The sequence below is a fragment of the Protopterus annectens genome, chromosome 12.part0 (genome assembly GCF_019279795.1).
Source record: "Protopterus annectens isolate FY-2018-M chromosome 12.part0, PAN1.0, whole genome shotgun sequence".
In the NCBI taxonomy this organism is placed as follows: domain Eukaryota; kingdom Metazoa; phylum Chordata; order Ceratodontiformes; family Protopteridae; genus Protopterus; species Protopterus annectens.
In genome coordinates, this window is record NC_056746.1 from 631,993,642 (window position 1) to 632,013,933 (window position 20,292).

General features: G+C 40.0%; 1 protein-coding gene across 3 annotated transcripts in view; it reads left to right on the forward strand.

The window, feature by feature from the left end:
• The window catches only part of INTS1 (integrator complex subunit 1), a 2,399,836-nt gene that overhangs the window by 2,285,884 nt on the left and 93,660 nt on the right, over positions 1-20,292 (forward strand). For all 3 annotated transcript variants that reach the window (XM_044089756.1, XM_044089757.1, XM_044089758.1), the window contains exons 44-45: positions 100-213; positions 821-891. In XM_044089756.1, coding sequence (XP_043945691.1) covers positions 100-213; positions 821-891 — 185 coding nt within the window. The remainder of the gene's footprint in view (positions 1-99; positions 214-820; positions 892-20,292) is intronic.

Below are 20,292 nucleotides of genomic sequence, written 5' to 3' on the forward strand. Positions count from 1 at the left end.
ACATTTAACAGTGCCTTTCTAACATTAAAAATGTTCTGTGGTCTTTTTGTAGCATTTTTGTGGTCTTTTATCTTATCATCTCATTCTTTTGTTATTTAGAAGAGTCTTCATCTGGCTCCATTCCACTAGTCAGCTTATCTAGCTTTGCTCCACTGACAGCAGCTGAAATGGGTCCTTATCTGAAGAGAATTTCCAGAGGACAAGTATTAGAAGGTAATCTTTGACAAATATTACTGTAAAATTCACAAGCAGTTTGCTAGGGATGCACTGCTTCATAAATCTTTTCTTGCACAGTAAACAATGCTTATACTGAAATTTAAAAGGCAGTAAACTGTACCAAATATTCAGTTAAAGACTTTTAGTTTGTAAGCAAGTTGTTTCTGCTGTATATGCCCTGTATTACTAGTGTCTGTGTGTGTGTGTGTGTGTATTTTATCTTGCCTTTGATTTTTTAGTTGTATTGTAGTACTGTTGAAGCACCTATGAATTAAAGTTTATGATGGTGATAATGATTTACAGATTTCTGCTGTTATAATGTGCTTGTTACCATACAATGTCCATTCCATAGGTCACTGATAAAAATTCTTGCTTGGTCAGTCAAAGTTTACCAATTTACTAAATAATTTAATGATGCGTACTAATCTTCTGGGCATTCTGTAGCCACCAATATTTACAGTAAGATAGAAATCGGTTTCTATTTGCATCTAGATTATTATTTTGTTTTTCACAGACCTAAAGGTAGTTCATGTTGATTTGTTTGTAAAATCACCTTCTATATACAAAGTAGTACAGTTTTTATTCCTATGCTTGATTGTTTCAGATATCCTTGAAGTGCTGTGTGACATTGATGAGCTATCCAAACGGAGACCTGAAGTCCTCAGCTTTTTTATTGTAAGTTTTAACTTTAAACTAATTGTCTTCAGAATGAACACCTATTTTTTCTAAATAAATTATGTTCAAATCGTGAGTCAGCTAAACAGAGCACATTATTCTTACTTCCATTGCTTATTGTCAGCTAATAGCCTGAAGGTCACTAAAGACCTTGCATTTCAAGGCATGGGTTAGATATTTTAAGAGAACCATACATTTATTTTACTGTCGAGTGATCTGAGGACCTGCTTTACTGAAAATGTAATGGTAGTTTATTTCATAGTCTGGGCAAATGCTAACTTATGAAATTGTCATTTTTATATATTTTTATTAATAGTCATTCTGCATGATCTGCAAGTATATCTTATATGGGATAGAGAACACAACTGAAATATATAATTGTCTGGATAAGCTAGGCTTAGTCCATTACTTGTTTCAAAGATGTACCTTACCTTTTGTAGTCCATAAAATGTGAGTACAGACACAAGGATAGTAGCCTGCTTTTTGTAAAGTGCATTTAAACAACCTTTCGCTGTTTCTGCAAAAGTCCCCTACATTTTTTCCAGTCTGTCTGGTTAAGTAACATTACAGGTACATAACTCCCTGCTATATGTTACTTACATCTTATTTTAGTTTTAAATATAGGGATAAGTACATTGGATTGTTGAGTAGCAAATGTTCTACATAGCAAGGATCTCATGCAATATTTAAGAACTGATCCCATCTTTTGGGTATGATAAATCTTAAGATTTCTTAAAATAGTTTTACTGCTTGAGTATGAAGTTAATGTTGCTTGGTGATGTGAAATAATTTGCATTCTCATGTTTATTTTATTAATTTTAATGTGCTTGGATATGCAGGAATATGGCAGTCAAAGTACATATAGCTGACCTACTTTGTGGGGTTTTTTTCAGTAATTATTGCTCCAATTTTGCATTCATCTGCAAATATTGTGACATGAGGGGATGTACAGTTTCAAAAAGATCAGTTTGAATTCTGATTGATCCTGTTAGGTTATTTAAGCCAGTGATTCTTAGAAGTCTTGATATTGTCTTCTCTGAGATTCTGTGACCACAGAGGTGATTATATTTAAGTGGAAGGTGTTTGGGGTTTTCCACTGTGTGACTGATGTGGGTAATAAAGTCTCCTATAAAAAATAACTTAAAATTTGATTCTAGACTTGAAAAGTCTGCCTCGCAATAGTCTGAATCACAAAGTTGGTCTTTGTAGGACCATCTTTTTCTAGATCCAGATTGTATAATGGATTGAAGAAAAGAATGTGTTACTCATCAGCATGTGATGGTAAACCAAGCAGAATATTTTTCTCTTAAAACAGCCATGGTTTCTCCCTCAAAACTGTGGAAGGTGAATGTATTACTTTTCAGGGAGCTCACTGATGACAAGATTCAGAAAGGATTACAAAATATCCCAACTAACTAAAACAATGAGTAAAAAGGTCACACAGGAACACCAATTGGTTAAAAAACACAAAAAGAAATATCTAGTAAAACTAGATTTTCCACTGTGTGCTACCTTAAACCTCTTGTGTCAGAGGTAACATGGGATATTTGCAAATTACCACTTAAGGATATCAGGTGTTTCAGCTAAATGGCAATTCTGAATGTCCGTGACTTTTACTTTTAAGTTTTTTATGCCATGACATTTTGAGGTTTAAGGTATAGCACAATAGAACGTCTAGTTTTGCTAGATTTTTCTTTTTGTTTTTTTTTAACCTTGATTTTCGTGTGTGATCTTTTTAGTCATTGTTTTAGTTTGTTAATTGGGATATTTTGTAGACACCCTAATGTTTATGGATATCAGTTGGGTACAACAACCCTGTGTTTCCAAAAGTCAAACATTCCTCTTATGCTGTGCTGATGATGCCATAAAAAGGCAGAAACATGCATGTCCACAGCTAGAGGGGTTTGGCTTTATTGGTCTGAAATTGTCCATAAAAATCTTAAAGGTAAAAGAAAAAGTCATGGACATTCAGAATTGCCATTTACCTGAAACACCTGCTATCCTTAAGGGGTAATATGCATATATCCCATGTTGCCTCTGACACAATAGGTTTACGGTTTCACACAGTGGAAAGTCCAGTTTTGCTAGATTTTTCTTTGTGTTTTTTAACCAAGATTCAGAACTGAAGTATGGTGTTAAATGCCTAGTCCAGGCAGAGAGAGAGAGAGAAACTATGTAACACCTGTGCCCGTGACTTTACTGTTTCATAATATTGTCTTGGTAATTAAGATCTGTTTTCATCGAAACCACATCACAGCTGGTGCCAACTTATGCAGTGCATTATTGTTAATAAGTTGTTCAGTAGTCCATTTTCAAGTGGTCTGTGGGACAAATGTGTCATTTCTTTGATCTGGAGGGGCTGCCATCTTTAGAAACAAGGATTTCACTGATGCTTCTTCACACATGGGGAAACATGGCTTTCTTGAATAAATTAATTAAAAAGGATATAGTAATAGCCCATATAGTTGGTTTAACTGTTGATATATCAATACATAATTCCCCTAATTTGTTACAGGACAGGAAATATCTGACTGTGACAGATGGCCATTTTATCCAGGATTATTTTCTTAATCTTGTGGCCATTGAGTTCCAGAAAATGTCATAGCTTCCCTACTACCCAGAACTGGGTAAAGCAGTTATTAGAGAATGACTGAGAAGTTGTTCCTGAGATTTTAGTGTCCAGAGTTGATGAAGCTTTAACAAAGTTGGAGCAGAATCCTGTTAAGCACATCAGTTCTGTTGTGGATCAGTTTTTTTGTATATCTGATAATAAGTGGTGGACCATCTAGTTTGGTTTTCTTGGAATTATTGAAATAATTAGAAAGGTCTTGCAGAATGAGCCATGATTATGACCAGTGCAACAGAAGTTCAGTCACTGGTTCCATTGCTTGATGGCCCTAGCTTGCCTGGATAGGCATGCCCATCCTGAGGGCAGGGTGAAGTGGAGTGGAATACTTATCTTCTGTATGTACCCTTGGAAGAGGGTGAGGTGGAGTATGTGTTCTGGGGCAGGCTTTCAGCTTACCAAGCCTCTTGTTTGGTGGTTGCTGTCATGGGTGAGTGAGCAGGAATCTGCATCAACAGGGGGGAGGGCATTGCTGGTTTTCACAGTGGCATGGGTAGCCCACTCCCCCAACAGGAAATGGAGTTAGACTTTTAAATACTAAAATGTGCTTTCATTGCCAGGATGCCAGCAAGAGCACAAACTCCCTGATGTCTGCCAGGTTGAGGGCTCATCTGGATGGCTTTTGCCATAGTGAATCTGAATGACAGAAGTCTTAACTGTGAGGAAATGAATGGGCCTTGTCCCGTTGAGGGAGGCACGATGATCAGCATGGGAGAAAGAGAAAAGCATGTAGAAAAAATAATTAGGCGTATGTTGCTGTCAGGAGTAATATTAACAAGGCTTAATTTTCTTGGCCTTCTTATCACTAATCTAAGTTGACTTGAGAGTATTTTAAATTTCAGTGCACTGTTTAGCCCTGGATAAAGTTTTGAAAGTGGTTTTATCAGTTTTTCATAGTGATCTATTTTGTTTGTTACCCTTCTACCTATTTTTTTTTCTTTCCTATTTGTAACTTTTTTGTATGTGATCTGAGTGTCCTATATGAATTGCTTTTCTTTCCTTTATTCATCCTTAAGACGTCATTACTCATTTCCAAGACTTGCTTATATTACAGATGTTATGGCAACAGGAAAAACAGTGTTAATTCAGACAAAAGGAAGGCTGTTATAACCCTTGTCGAAGAAAAAAAAAAATAGTTGAGCAAAATCTTTACTTGTGATGAAGTGAAGATTTGAGCAAAGTTACTACTTGTCATCTCTAGTGTCTGTTTGATGACGTTAATGACTGCATGGTAATGGTAGGAGAGTTAAGTGAAATTGAATGGAATAGAATTCTGTTGCACAGGTTTTCTTGTTCCCATTTGCTAAGACCTTCAAACCCTTTGTCTAACATCCTTTACTCAACTATCTTATCATTTCCACTTCGACAGTACACAACTGTAATTATTACACAGACACTTTATTTTATTTTACATTTGTTTACCGGGAAAGTCCGACTGGACACAAGTACTTTTCAGCGGAGGCCCGAGGAGAAATGCTCTACATATTACAAAGACAAAATTTGACATAGTACAACTTTGTAGTTACAGAAGAGTGACATTTACATTTTCATATACAATAAATCATTTATGATACAAAAATTAAGTGATAAAACAATGTAAAGAAAAATAGATAAATTTGAACTGATTATAGAAAGACACCATTATGCAGTCTGTTGCAGAATGTCTATTCTGAGATATCATTAAACATTAAACACAGAGCAAAGGATTAAGTGTGGAAGGAAGATTAGGATATGAAGTATGATGAAAGAGGCTATTTAAGCTGAAAAAAAAATTCAGGTTAACTACCTGCCAGTATTGGAGGGAAGGTTATTATGAGTGAGCAGACGTAAGATGGAGGTAATCTATCCTGGTGAGTTACAATTGCAGGTCCAGTTTAATTGGAAGTGTGTTTTTAGGCATTTTTTTGAACTAGGTCAAGGGTAGTGATGTCTATTATATTTATGGGCAGTGTGTTCCGTTTTTTGGTTATATAGTTCGAATAGAGACGCTCCTGCAGAGTTGTTGGCTGTAGTGACTTGTAGAAGATGTTTGTTATAGGACCCCAGCACTGGATTAAGGCTGTATTAGGTTTTATAATGATGGGGTTTTCTTGGGGTAATAAAGTATATTTTAGGTTAGTATAAGTTGGTTATAAATTAGAAGTTGAGGAAGTTCTAGCCAGTTGAGTTTTTTTAGGGCTAAGCAGTAGTGATTTGAAATGTGAGCTATTAGAGGCAAACTTTGCTATTTTGTTATACCAAACTTCAAGCTTAGATATGACTTTGAACCACTTAATGTGGTTTGTCTTTATTGTTGTAAATAATCTGGATTACAATTACTCCTTATATTTTTGTTAGCTGGTAATGGTATATTATGAGTGTGTATTTTTATTATGCTCTTGCTATTTCTTATTAAATGTAATTCTTTTATTTGTATTCTTGGGCTAAAACTGAAATTGGTCACTTGTGATCAGCTCCCTGGCAAACAAATGTGAAATAACTAAAACAAAATAAAATATCGACACCTCAATTAAAAAAGAAAGTTTTTCAAGACAGAATAAGAGTGTCATCAGTTGCTCTCTAAATTTCTTTGCACAGCATAATGTGCATGTTTTAGTATAGCTTCTGACTGAAACTTAAAATACCCAAAATTTCAAAACTGGCATTTAAAAAAATGTTGTGCTCCCATGCACCATTATCTAAACCTACCCAGTCAGCTGACTAGTTGGTACTTAATGCGTTTTGCAGAAAGTGTCATCAGTCATCATCAGTCAATTTCCTGTCGGAAATAAACTACCTTTGAAGTTGGTGCACCCTGTAGGAGGAGAGCATATCTGAAATGCCATTTTTTGGGCTGAATATGTTAGTCTTATAATAACAGTAGGTTGGTTCCCTTTTTTTTTAATTTCTCCAAATGTTTTAGGTTTCTAATACCATGACGGGAATGGACCCCAGAAGTCAACGTACGATTAAAGTTCATGAAATTAGTATTGTTCACTCTTTGATGTCAGCCAAAAGTGCTCTTCGCAGCACCCACAGTGTGCTCAGTAATGACTCCTCCTGCAGTTCGTGCGGAGTTACATGTAGTGGTAGCATATCTAAATAAGATTTTAGACTCTTTTTTTTATAAGACCTGTTGCTCCTACTACTATTGGAACTATTGGAGTATCTTTATTCCTAACTTGCTCTCATTTCTGCTTGCAGATCCTGATATTTTATAACTTTGTTTCTCCCTGTGCGCAGGACACTGTAGTCACTGGGTGTGGTGATTTCAATGATCAGTGCTACTCTTGTCTTCTTTTCCTGGACCACTGTATCCAGTTTTCTAGCATCTATCTTTTGAATTGTTGGTAGTGGATGATCACATGTGATGTAGACTTCGTCATTTTCTTTGATACTTTGTGGCTCATGTTTCCAGTGCTTTTCAGCCACTTCAATACCATAATGTTTGCACAACCCCCAATGCAACAGTCTTGCTACGTTATTGTGCCTTTCATTATACAGTCCTACTGTCATTAGTATGTCACAACCAGCAATGAGGTGTGCGACTGGTTCCAGTTCAGTTTTACAAAACCTACATTTGTCTGTTTCTGCCACATGTTCAATGGACTTTGTAAACCAGTGTGTACTTAGCCCACTATCTTAAGCCGCCAGTATTAACCTTTCATCTCTTGATTTGAATTCACCTCTCCTTAACCATTCCTGTGTTCGTTTCTGATCAAAATGAGGTTCTTCCAGAAGTTTTCTTTACTTGCAACTATTTATGCATTTTCCACATTTCTTGCCTTTTCATCTGGTCCTTCACCCTATATTCTTTCTTTTGTTGTTTGGCTGCCTGATTTTTATTTACTTCTGGTTTGATTTCCATTCCTGCTTGACTGTAATATGCTTTTGCTAGATTAATCAGAGAAGTCATCTTACATTTATTCTCCTCATGTTTCAAAACTTTTACTATGTTTGGAGCTTGCAAGGTCAGCACATATGTGTGGAGTCCCACGATTGCAGATCTGTACATGTAGTCAGTTTCAAGGAGGCCCATCCCTCCTTCGGAATGGGGAATATATAATCTTGGTATCCACTGATTTTTATCGATCATTTAGTGAGCATGAAGCGTCCTTCTTGTTTCTATCTGTGTTGAAATTTTTAATTTATTATTTGCGATAGTGCATGATAGATCCCGGCCTGTTCTAACACTGCGCACTGCTTTTATCACATCTATCTTTCTTAGTATTTTTGTTGATCTATTCTCTCTTCTGTAGTCTTCTAATAGTGACACTTCTTGTCTTAATTGCTTTATATTTTTCTCTATTCAATACTTCCATGATGGTGTTCGATTTCTCCCCTTCCTTTGCCTCACTACCCTGTGCTCTTGTGGTAGAACGTTATCAGTTATTAATTGATCTGCCCAGTAACAGTTTCTGTTTACTTCTGTTATGGTGCATGGATTTGTATAGAAGGTCCTATTTACTGTGTTCATTTGTTTTATCAGACTTCTGACTTTTGGGGTTTTATTGACCTTCTGCAGTCTATTTCTTTCATTGATTTTAATATATCTATGGCCATTAAATCAAGCAACTCTTCCCTTAGTTCATTTTCTTCCAGACTGAGGGCACATCCTTTGTTTTCCACTTCCTGCAGACATTCTGTAGAAAGTTCTATAGCATCTTCCTACGACACCTTCTCTTCAATTTCATCCTGTACCATCCGTTGCTGTGTCATATGGGAACTCACTGGCCCATCACTCCACAAATTGACGGCATCAGAGTTTCTGCAGCCTCCTGATGTTCTTTGTGTTTCACTGTTGCAGTCATCACATTTGGGTTTTCTGCTTGCAGTAGCCCTCAGTCAGCCTGATTAACAAAGTCTTGGTCCTGCGTCAGTTGCTGTCTCATCTTCCATGACGTCAGGTAGTCAGGGGTATAAAGCATGCAGCCGACGCCATTTTATCAGTCTTTCTTGCCATGCGGTGCCCGAAGCAGTTTGCAAGTGCCAGTCGGCCGACTTACGGAAATTTTCGTTTTCAAGTTTCAGAACCGAAGTCTTCAACTAAAGCGAAGTACCCCATTGGGGAAACTTTTTCTTGCTCTAACCAATGTCAGTAAAAGTCAATAATTGTATTTCTTGTGGAAAGTAAATACCTCATAAAGACTTTAATTCATACTGTATTCCTTGCCTAGGCCCAGACCATGATGTACCTAGCTGTCAGTTTTGTGCCTTATTTAAACATTGAACTATTCGTCATCGGTATATTTATGCTTCTAAATATTTCGGTACTCGGTTCAGTTATCCAGATATGGCTTCAGTAAGCCACCCGACTACAGACATTCTGAAAAAGCGCAAAGATAAAGACAGAGGCAGGCCGCCTAGGTCCAAAGCTGCTGATGATGCTTCTCCTAAGCTAGGTGCCAGTTCACCGGTACTCACGCTTTTGCAGCCCCTGATACCCGCTACTTCAGATTCGCAGGGCTCTACTGAGACCCATTTGGAGTCCAATATGTCGCGAAATGCTTCAACCGTGGAACCTGCGGATGTCTCTACCTTGGATGGGTTCCAGAGCCACTGTGCAGGCACTGGCTTCTGAGGGTGTATTCAGGCCTACTGACTTGCATATTAAACTGACGACATCTTCTTCTTCAAGGACTAAAACTTGATCCAAGCCTAGAAAACCGATGCCCAGACCACATGATGCCTAAAAAACAAATAACAATGGCTGAAGACCTTATTACTTTAATCAGGGGGAAGTCAACCTTCCCCCTCTAAGAGACCTTCTGATCAGGATTCTGAAATTTCTGTTTCTTCTGATGACCAGCATTTACCCCTCTCTGCCTATGAGGATTCTGATGCAGAGGAAGCTATTCCCTCTGCTTCCCCTCCAGAGGATTTCTCTTTTAGTGAAACATTGCATACTCTTAGGGAGCATTTCTGCTGGGAAACCCAGGATTACTCCTGCCCCAACACAGGCCTTTTAGCTATCTCTCCTGTACTGGACATTGTTGATGATGCCTTCATGGAGTCTAGCTTGGCCCCTGACTCCTTACTTCCTGCTCCCAGAAAACCAGATAGATATTACAGGGTTCCTGACTCTCACAAGTTCATTTTTAAAAATCCTACTGTGGATCCTGAGACCATTTCACAGGGACCCAAGGGCATAAAGGCTACAGTTGCCAAAAATCCTACTCCCTCTGATAGAGATTCCAGGGCGCTGGATAGATGGGGTAAGAAGGTATACACTTCGGCAACCTTGGCCATTAGGGCCTTAAATTGCCAGTTTCATATGTTAAAGTATCAGCATCACATTATTGGATTGCTTATACAGAAAATGATGTTGATTCCTGACTGTGCTGAAAATAAGGATTTACAGGATTTAATGCATTCTGCTGAACAAGTTGGAAAACTTACCTTGCAATGTGGTTTTGATTCACTAGAGGCATCTTGCAGGGCTGCTGTTACTGGGTCTGTACTTAGAAGGCATGCTTGGCTTAAGGAGCAATCTTTGCCAGATCATGTTAAAGCTAAACTGTTGGATGGTCCCTTAAACCAGGACCGCCTGTTTGGCAACAAAGCAGAAGTACTTAAAAAGATGTAGGAAAAGGCTAAATCTATGCAAACTGTTAAAGATTTCCTGCAAGTGCAGCCTCCAAGATTTTGTAGGCATTGGCCCTCTAAGAACTGGTCCTTTCCTGCCTCTTCCAGGCCTTCTCAGTCCAAACCCAGACCCAGCAGAATACTCAGGCTTCAGTCCCAAGGTACGCACAGGACTAAGCAGTGGGGGGCTCCTACTTCCAAAGCAGGGAGTAGTAAGACCCCCCCCTTTATGGTAAACTGTCTCAATGATTTAACTTTAAAACTTCCAAGCCCTTCTCAACTGACTTCTCCTATGGGGGGAGATTGCTCTGCAGGCGAAAAACTGGGAACTCATTACCCAGGACAAATGAGTTTTAAATATATTTTCCCAGGGATACAGATTCCCATTCCACACTTTGTCAACCCCAAACGGTTGTCCAGTTATACCCCTAAATCAGTGGGCAGAGGCTCAATCAAAAGCAAGTTCTCTGCCTCTTAAGTATAAGGGCTAGTCAAAATGTCCCAGAAGAGGAAAGGGGGGGACAAGGTTTCTACTCAAGACTTCTTCTGGTGCCCAGAAAAGACAACTCCTGGCGTCCTATCCTGGATCTCTCTATCCTAAAATTTTTTTTTTGGTGATCCCAAAATTCAAGATGCTAACTCTTCACCAGTTGCTTCCTATGCTAGGCAAGGATGCTTGGTTGGCAACACTGGATTTAAAGGAAGCCTACCTGCACATCCCAATCAGGGGATCTTGCAGAAGATACCTACGCTTCAAAGCAGGCTTCATGCACTATCAGTTCTCTGCACTGCTTTTTGGCTTATCTACTCCGCCCAGGGTATTCACAAAGTGCCTAGCTCCAGTCATTGCATTTTGCAGGCAAAGAAATATTCACATATACCTATACCTGGATGATTGTCTACTTCAGGCAGAAAGCCAGGGCATACTATTGAATCATCTGGCGTTTGTACAAAAAGTGCTAACTTCTCTGGAGTACACCATAAATGAAAAGAAATCACATCTGGTACCCTGCCAACAAATTGTATTCCTGGGAGCAAGCTTGAACACAACTTCCCAGATGGCTTCCCTCACGCCAAAGTAATAAGTTCATTTGACAGCTTACTTCAAACTTATGGCCACAAAGACCCTGCTATCTGCAAGACAAATACTGCAAACCTTGGGGTTCATGGCCTCCTACATTCTTCTAATTCCATATGCAAGACTGCATATGAGGAAACTACAATGATGTCTAAAAAGCCTATGGTGTCAACATTCTCAGGATCTAGAAGCAATGATTCCTGTCATACCTTGTCTACAGATAGAGTTCCTCTGGTGGGCAGAGGCCTGCCACCACAGCAAGGGGACTGCCATTCACTGTACCCCCTGCCACCCAAACCCTAACAACAGACTCATCAAACTATGCATGGGAGGGGCTCACTTGTCAGGGCAGTGCATTCAGGGCAAATGGAACCCAAGTCAAATGCACCTGCATATCAATCAAAAAGAAATGTTAGCTGTACAGTATGCTCTGACAGCCTTCAAGGACCCCATTCTTCCAGGACAGTTATTGGTAAAGATGGACAACACCACTGTTATGTGGTACATAAAAAGCAGCATAAAAACCACCCCTCCTCTCTCATCCGCTGCTGAAGCAATTCCTCAGAGGGGCCAAAAACTTAAGACCACCCAGGAGAGCCCCTACTCCAGCCTGGGACCTTAACTTTATATTGGAAAGGCTCACTCTACCTCCCTTCAACCAAGCTGCAAGTGCAGAGTTGAAATTCCTTTCTTGGAAAACAGCTTTCCTTCTTGTCTGAATTTCAGGCCCTTATGGCTGTGGAGCCCTTCATCATCTTTCTTGCAGACAGGGTGTCCCTCAGGACCAATCCCTCCTTCATGCCCATGGTGGTATCCAGTGTGGCCCTTAATCAGTCCATTCATTTGCCAACTTTCCTTTCTAATCCACAGAACAAAGGGGAACGAATACTGCACCCCTCGGACGTGCACAGAAAATTTAGATTTTACTTAGACAGGACTAAACCTCTCAAATGATCTGAACAGCTGTTGGTTGCATTTGCTGCAGGGGCAGAGGGGAAAGCTATTTCAAAGCAAACCATGTCTAAGTGGATTGGCCATTGCATTAATTTCTGCTATAAGCACCATGGAAAACCTACCCCACAGGGGATAAGACAACATTCAACCAGGGCTGCATCTACCTCTACAGCCTTTCTCAGTGGTGTCACTACCAGAGGCATCTTAGAAGCTACTACCTGGAGTTCTGTACATACCTTCATCAAGCATTACCACTTGCCAATTTTTTCTAAATCCAGAGCTGCCTTTGCCACTGTAATCCTGCAGGGTATTATAGCTGGTCCTAATGCTATCTAATTGCCTCCTCCCATCCTTAGCTTTGGGAATCTACCCAAATGTGATGACTGCAACAGTGAAACACGAAGAACATAGTACAGTTGTGTACAGTTACCATAAATGTAGATGTTCGAGTGTATTCACTGTTGCAGTCCTGGTTACCCTCCCTCCAGCCCCCTGACTTCTATTGTCTATACATCTATTCTTGTTTACTATGCTTAAAGCTTTCTGGTGTATTTGTTTTTTGTTGAAGGTGTAACCTTGTATGTAATTGCTTCCCATTATGGGGGCACCTGACATCTGGGTCAAGAAAAACTGATAAAATGGCGTTGGCTGCATGCTTTATACCCCTGACTACCTGATGTCATGGAAGATGAAAATGGAAAAAAAACAGCCACAGCAAACTGTCAAAAATGTCCACAAATTTAATGGTACACAGAACTGTTTGAAGCACTTTTTGTTTGCCTAACTGGCAAACTTCATCAGAAACAAGTTACCGAATTCAAAACTCCATTTTATAAAAACAGCTGGTTGAAATTAACCAATTAAAATACATTTGCTTTGATTACTTAAAGTAAAAAGCACTTCAAACAGTCCTGTGTACCATTAAATTTGTGGACAATTTTGACAGTTTGCCGTGGCAGTATTTTTTCCATTTTCCTAGTTGGTTCGCCTTTTTGTTTACTGGTCATGGAAGATGAGACAGCACCCGACGCAGGACCCAAGACTGTTAATCAGGCCGACTAAGGGCTACTGCAAGCAGATAACCCAAATGTGATGACTGGAACAATGAATACACTCAAACATCTACATTTATGGTAAGTGTACACAACTGTACTTTCCTTCCCTTTAGCTTTAAGTGAATGTTTATACTTGTTTCCTGTGGAAGGCTTCAAAATATCTTGATATGGCACCTGACCAATTGCTTCCTGTTCCACTGGTTTCTCCTTAATTTGGATATCCATTGTTCTTTCCTGTTGTGGTGCTTTGTGCATTAGATTTTCTACACTGAATCCTTCACTTCACAGATGCTCCATAATCTCAATTTCTGTTTCTTTAACTTCTCCATTACTGATCTCCTTTTCTACTTTTCCTCTGTTTTATTTTTTGTATTGTAAAGTTTTCCATATCCAGATTCCTTTGCCTGTATTTCTCTTTAAATATCTTTGGTGCTGCTCTTTTTGTATTGGTTAGTTTTGCTTTCTCCTTTGCATAAATATTACATCATATTAAATCTCTTTTTCTTTCCCATGTCCATATTTCTTCTTCAGATGTATCCTGATCTTCCTGCTTCTCCTTACTTTGGGGTCTCACTCCATCATGCTGTGATGTAGTCTGTGTTAGACTTTCTACATTAAATCCTTCACTCCGCAGACACTCCATAACTTCAGCTTCTATTTATTTAACTTCTGTTTTACGAATCTTCTTTTCCACATTCCATATTTGTGATATTATTTTTTTTTATTGTGAAATTTTCCGTATCTGGATGCCTTTGCCTGTATTTATCTTCGAATATCTGTGTGGCTGCTTTCTCTGTATTAATTAACTTGGCTTTTTCCTTTGCATAAATATTGCACCATATCAAATCCCTCTTTCTTTCCCATGTCCATATTTCTTTTTTATACTTTTCAAAAAAAGTCTACGTTTTGTTTACATTTTTGCAGTTCCTCATATGCTTGTTTTTCCAAACGGATCAAAGTTTCTTCATCTATGTACTGTTTTTCAAAAAATCTGTTGTATTAATGAACACAAATTTTTATTTGAAGCTTCTGACAGTTTTTTTCTATGAAAGTATTTTTCTTTCCTCTAATTTATCTCTTAATCTTTTTATATATTCTCTGTCTGGAAATTCTGGGCTTTTTGCATAATAGTAACAATACACAATTTATTTTTTATCCTCAGTAGTCCACTCTGTCGTCTTTATGGCTCTTCTTTGACCAGTCAGTTTTTGTGATTTTTGTAGACTGCTACTTCTTTGTACAACTGGGGGGGGGGCATCCTCCCCTTGGGCCTGGCCTGGTCCCATGTCATTTTTTCCCATCCTGTCCCCAGTGTGCCTACCAGGATTGGGCACTTTTTATTCTGGGACTTGTGCACCCAGCTATCTTTTTTTGTTTCGGTTTACTTCTTTCCGTAATATGTGCTCTTTCCATGATATATGCTATATAAATACAGTCTATATATCAGTGTCACCTTGTTGAGATTTAGTGAAAAACAGGGTCCACCTCACAAAGGTACTCACTAAGACTTGAGGATGAAGTCAGCTTCGGCACTACTACACTCCTTTGCTTGCTGACTTTTCACCTCTCCATTAGGACCCTGATTCCCTTTCAGTATGCCAAAATAGATGTCCCTTTAACATATTTTAGAATATATAAAATCAGGCACACAAAAGAGACACTGCATGCAATGAGCTTATTTAAAAAGACAGAAAATTTATTTTTAAACAAATTTGTTACATCATTTTGATATTCAGTACCCATTCTTATAGTGATTCAGATTGTATGCAGCTGTTTTTGCCCCTACTTGGATGAATCATCAGCCTCACTGTGGTCAAACAGTGAATATTTTTGTAACAACTGTTAACAAAATGACATCTGAAGTGCCTTGTTTTTTAGGTCATTGTAACCAGTAAAATCTGACATCACAGCTCTTTATAACTGTCTTCTGGTGTTGTATTCTATAATGCTTTATTCTTTTAATCATTTTTTTACCAAAGTCCCTTGATTTAACCAACACAAACTTACTATCTCAGCAGCTGGGTTTAAGATAACCTATATTAGGTCTCTTATAGATAGTGCCTGGTGGAAGAAATTTAAGTGAATTGGTAAGTGTTTATCTGAAAAATACTTCCTCTGAATAATACTGTAACTGCTTTTTCATCTACAGTGCTAGAGACTAAATTGCTGTTTTTTATAGCCCTTTCTTGTCATTCTTTGCACCTAGTATTTAATACAGTGCATTCATGCAGTGTTGCACCTTTCAGTGAGACATTTTCCTAAATTTCAATATTTTCTGAAATAAATAGAAGCTAATCTAAAGCAACAAACAGTGATCAGTGAATCAGTCACTGTAGCCCCTGTCCATCAGTAGGTTTGACAGTCCTATACTTGCTCCTTTCTTACTGTGTGTGTGTCCTGAACAAGTCACTGTCATAACTGTCATCATATTAAGTTCATTTTGACTTTAATGTTGTTAGTCTTTTATGTAACTTCTTTCTTTGTTTTCTTTGTAATGGTATATCTTCTGCACAAGTCTAGATGTGCTCAAAACAGAAAAATACCCGAACCAAAGTGAACAGAGATGGCCTCAAATGTCAACAATATGTATTTTAATAATCCAAAGAAATACAAATGAATAAAAGGATTCAGCACTTTCATCTGCAAACATAACCAGACTTCTTCAGAATCAATTATACACATTCATAGCAACCATTTAAATACCCTACTTAAAATGATCACATGTTCAGTCCCCTCCAATAAAAGCTAAAATACAATTAAAATGTAATTGGAATGCGATTAAAACCTGAACAGGTGTGAAAATCCGGAACCAAGCAATACCGAATGCAGCTTAAACATGGTAAGACTTAAGCCTAAGAACACTGCAATAGATACATATTCATTAAGACCAGGTAAAACAGTAGCATTCAGCTTTAGTTGCCAGTGTAATTCCCTTTTTTCAGTATAATCTTCCCAAGGCCCACCACTTGGATTCCTGATGATTTGTTCCAAAACATAAAACAAAAAATGATGACCAAGGTGGATTGAAATATGCTTATACAAAGTGTTCTTAACATTTTGTTTTCTGATGTCTAAAAGATGCTCATAAATATGCTCTTTCAACTTTCTTTGGGTCTTCCCCACATAAAACCCATCACAATTGTGGCTTACAGCAAGGTAAACAATACCCGTAGAGTTCCAATTACAGTAAAAACAGGGTTTTATAACATTCTGCTTAACCTTGACAGAATCACCCACCAGGATGTATCTACATTGGGGGTAGAAGCCACATTTAGCCATACCGTGTTTTTTTTATTACTAGTGATACCACCATCCTGGCTGTCTACTTCCAGTATATTCTTAAGGGATCTCCCCTTATGATATACCACCGAAGGTTTTGCCCCCACTTTTTCAACTACACTGTTAAAGAATGAAAAAAAAACACACCAGTTTTTCCCCAGGACTTCTCTAATGTGCCTGGACTCTAAGGTGTATTCAGTAATAAAAGATAAGGTGTGGTCCTTCACCCCTTTGGGGGAATCATCAAACAGCTCTTGAACATTGTTAAAAGAAGACCTTAACAGAGGTAAAATCTTCCCCTTTTTGCTTTTCAGTGCAATACTAGGGTTAATATCCTTAACCAAATTGGAAGGCTACCCCCTTACAACAAACATATCTGCTTGTTTCAAACATTCTTCTTCAAATCTAGATGTCCTTCTGTTCACATGTTGCATTATTGTGGACTCTTGAGTTTCCGCTCTTGCTACCCAAACATTTGGCCAGTTTTCAAAAGCTTCTTATCACTGCTAGATGCGTGGGACATCTGATGTAGCTAGGAGAATGTGGGCCATAAAAGTGACGTCTGCACATACCAGACCTCAGAACTTCTGTGCTGCCAGTCGAACATCAGCTGTTCCTGCGGTACCAGCCATCGGATTGAAAAGTACCAGATAAGTACCCCATTGGGGAAGGGTTTTTTTTGGATCACTGCATGCCTGTGTGGGTTCATGTCATCCAGGAAGGGTAAGAGTAAGTGCAGTCGTCAGATCCATCATAAAAACACCCACGAGCTTTGCCTTTTTTTCTGGGCCCTACACATGACCATAAGTCCTGCTCCATCTGCCAGGCCTTTATTCCGAAAACCTTGCTTAGCAGGCTACACGCTTTAAACATCTCGAGAGAGAGTCAGCATCTTAAGCTCTTAGCTTTAGGTATGGAAGGGACATCTGGTCAGCCTGTCGAGCTGCCCAAGAAAAAGGCCAAAACTGCTAGGCCTGAATCTGTAGTTGCACTTCCACTACCCGACATTCCTCCTGTGGCTGGCATCAGCCTGGAGGAACGATTGGTTACCACCAAAATCTGTACAGTAGGTACTGATGTGGAAGCCGCAGAACCCAGAGAGGATAACACGTCCTCTGAGGTTTTGCAGATGTCTGCTTCCAACAGCGAGGGGGAACCTGGGCTTGCACTGGCCATCTGGGCAGATCCCTCCATTCCCTCGGTGGTAACTGACCCCAGGCCTACCTTGGCTCCAACTCCTGCTAAGCCCTCTCTTAAAAATAAAAGAGAAAAGGATGCATGTTTCTCCACAGGCTAAGAGCCAGCCAGATTGGCAAGCTTTTTCGCAGAATCTTTTCAATGACCTTATGACTCTAAGGCCTGCTACTCCGTTAACATCCCCAGTGGCTCCTCCTGTGATGAGCCCTAGGCCTCAGACCTTAGACACTTCAGTCTTCTGACTCTTCCTCAGAGGATTCCCTTTCCTATGTCTCCCAGTTAACTTCCCCTCTTGGCTATGCCTCCCCAGAGGAAGAATCTGCAGAGGCAGACTCCCCAGCTGAGCATCTCACCTTTGGGGAGACCATTGCTAAGATGAGGGCGCATTTTAAATGAGATTCCTTTGAAATTAGAGAAATTCAGAAAAGATATTATGAACTTCTTCAAATGGACTCCTCTGCCCCTTCAGGCATACCACCAGTATTGCCAGCATTTCTAGATGCATTCAGTGCTGCATCTCTCAATCCTGATTTATAGCCCCCCTGCATCCTGAAGGCCTGATAGATTCTACAGAGTCCCTGAGGGAGTCAAATTCCTGGTTATGTGCCTTGCAGCTGACCCTGGTACTGTCTCAGTGTCAGCGGGTAAGGCATCCAAATTCCTTCCATCTTCTTCCCTCCTCCCTACTGACAAGGACAGCAAGGCCATGCAGCACCTTGGGAAGAAGGTCTACAACTCATCAACTTTGGCTTTCAGGGCAATAAATTATCAAACCCACATGTCCAAATATGCCCTATCCCTTTTGGAAAAAGCCACTAAACAACTGAGAGGCATCGCAGATTTTCCTGCCAAAGCTCAGTTGTTTAGCCTTATGTCCCTTATCTCTCAGGTGACTAGACACTCCATTAGGCGCAGTTACAATGCTGCAGAAGCTTCAGCAAGGTCAGCTGCCTATGTCCTGAGAAGATATTCTTGGATAAGGTTACAGCCCCCAGAAGAACAGCTCCCTTTCTTTCAACCAGTTCTAGACAACTTCATTTCCCAGGGTACTATTCAACCTCTCCCCCTGACAAAAAAGGGAAAAGGGTTCTATTCCAGGCTGTTCCTGGTCCGAAGGAAAGATGGCCCCTGGAGACCAATCCTAGCTCTCTCCTACCTCAGTCTCTTTCTGCAAGTGCCCACTTTTCAAATACTTACTCTGCCAACCCTTTTCCCTTTGATCTTACCTCAGGGGTTCGTGGCCATCTTGGCATTCAAGGATGCCTATCTACACATCCCCATCAGGCCCAATTTCAGCAGATTTCTGTGGCCACCTCACATTATCAATTCTCGAGCTTGCCCTTTGGCCTTTCTACAGCACCAAGAGTTTTCAAGTGCTTGGCACCAGTGGTAGCCTTCTGCAGGACCCAAGGGATTCAAATATTCCCTTACCTAGACAACCTGCTTACTCAGACGGATTGCAAAAAAATCCCTCCTACTCCAGCTACAGGCAGTTGTATCCCTCCTGCAGGCACTGGGATTAAAGATAAATTATCCTAAATCCAAGCTGACCCCCTCTCAGGACCTCGTTTTCCTTGGGTGCATGATAAGAATGGATATCATGGAGGCCTCCCTACCAGCTCAAAAGGTAGAAAGCTTAAGGCTGTACCTGCTCACTGTCCTACAGGCCATGAACTTGACTGCCAGGCAGTACCTCAGGCTCCTGGGTCACATGGCATCGACCATTCCCATGTTGCCATTGGTAAGTCTTCACATGAGAAAGCTACAAGGTCCATATGGACGCCGCACTCTCACCCTCTAGAGTACAAAATTCCCCTCTTACCTTGCATCAAGCAAGAGATTTAATGGTGGGTGAATCAAGAGAATTGCAACCCAGGTCTACCCTTACAGGCCCCCCTGCCAGTGCAGGAAATGTACATGGATGCCTCAGATCTGGGGTGGGGAGCAACCATGAGTTCCTTAAGAGTCCTGGGTACTTGGCCAGGCCCCTTCAAACAGGAGCATATCAATATCAAGAGAGATGAGAGCAATTCTTTTAACTGTAAAGGCCTTCTAACCCACTCTGAAACAAGGCCCACTGAAATTGTTAACAGACAACATTACAGTTCTATGGTATGTCAGCAAGCAGGGGGGAACAAAATCCTGCTTGCTATGCAGACTAGCTCGTCAAGTGTGGGAACTTGCTACAAAACAGGGAGTCAGACTTCAGGCAATATACATCCCTTCAGAACAGAATGCTCAGGCAGACACCCTACGCAGGTCCATGTCACAGTCCCACAAATGGATGCTCCACAGGTATGTGTTCTTGGACGTACACCACAAATGAGGTACACCTCAAATAGATCTGTTTGCCTCCCCTATGAACAGACAACTTCCATCCTTTTGCACCAGGCTACCCAGCCCTCTGGTGAGGACATTGTACGCCTTTTCAATCTATTGGAAGGGGGTGTTTCTTTATGCATTTCCCCCTTCCCACTAGTAATACATATTTACTGGCAATCTCTGAACCTCACTCTGTGGGTTATAGAATTTTAATCCCTTACAGACACATCTACGATGAGGACATGCCCACAGTCCTGCAGGAGGCCAGGAAACCTAATACTAGGAGATCTTATCTGTCTAAATGGAAAAGATTCTCCATATGGTGT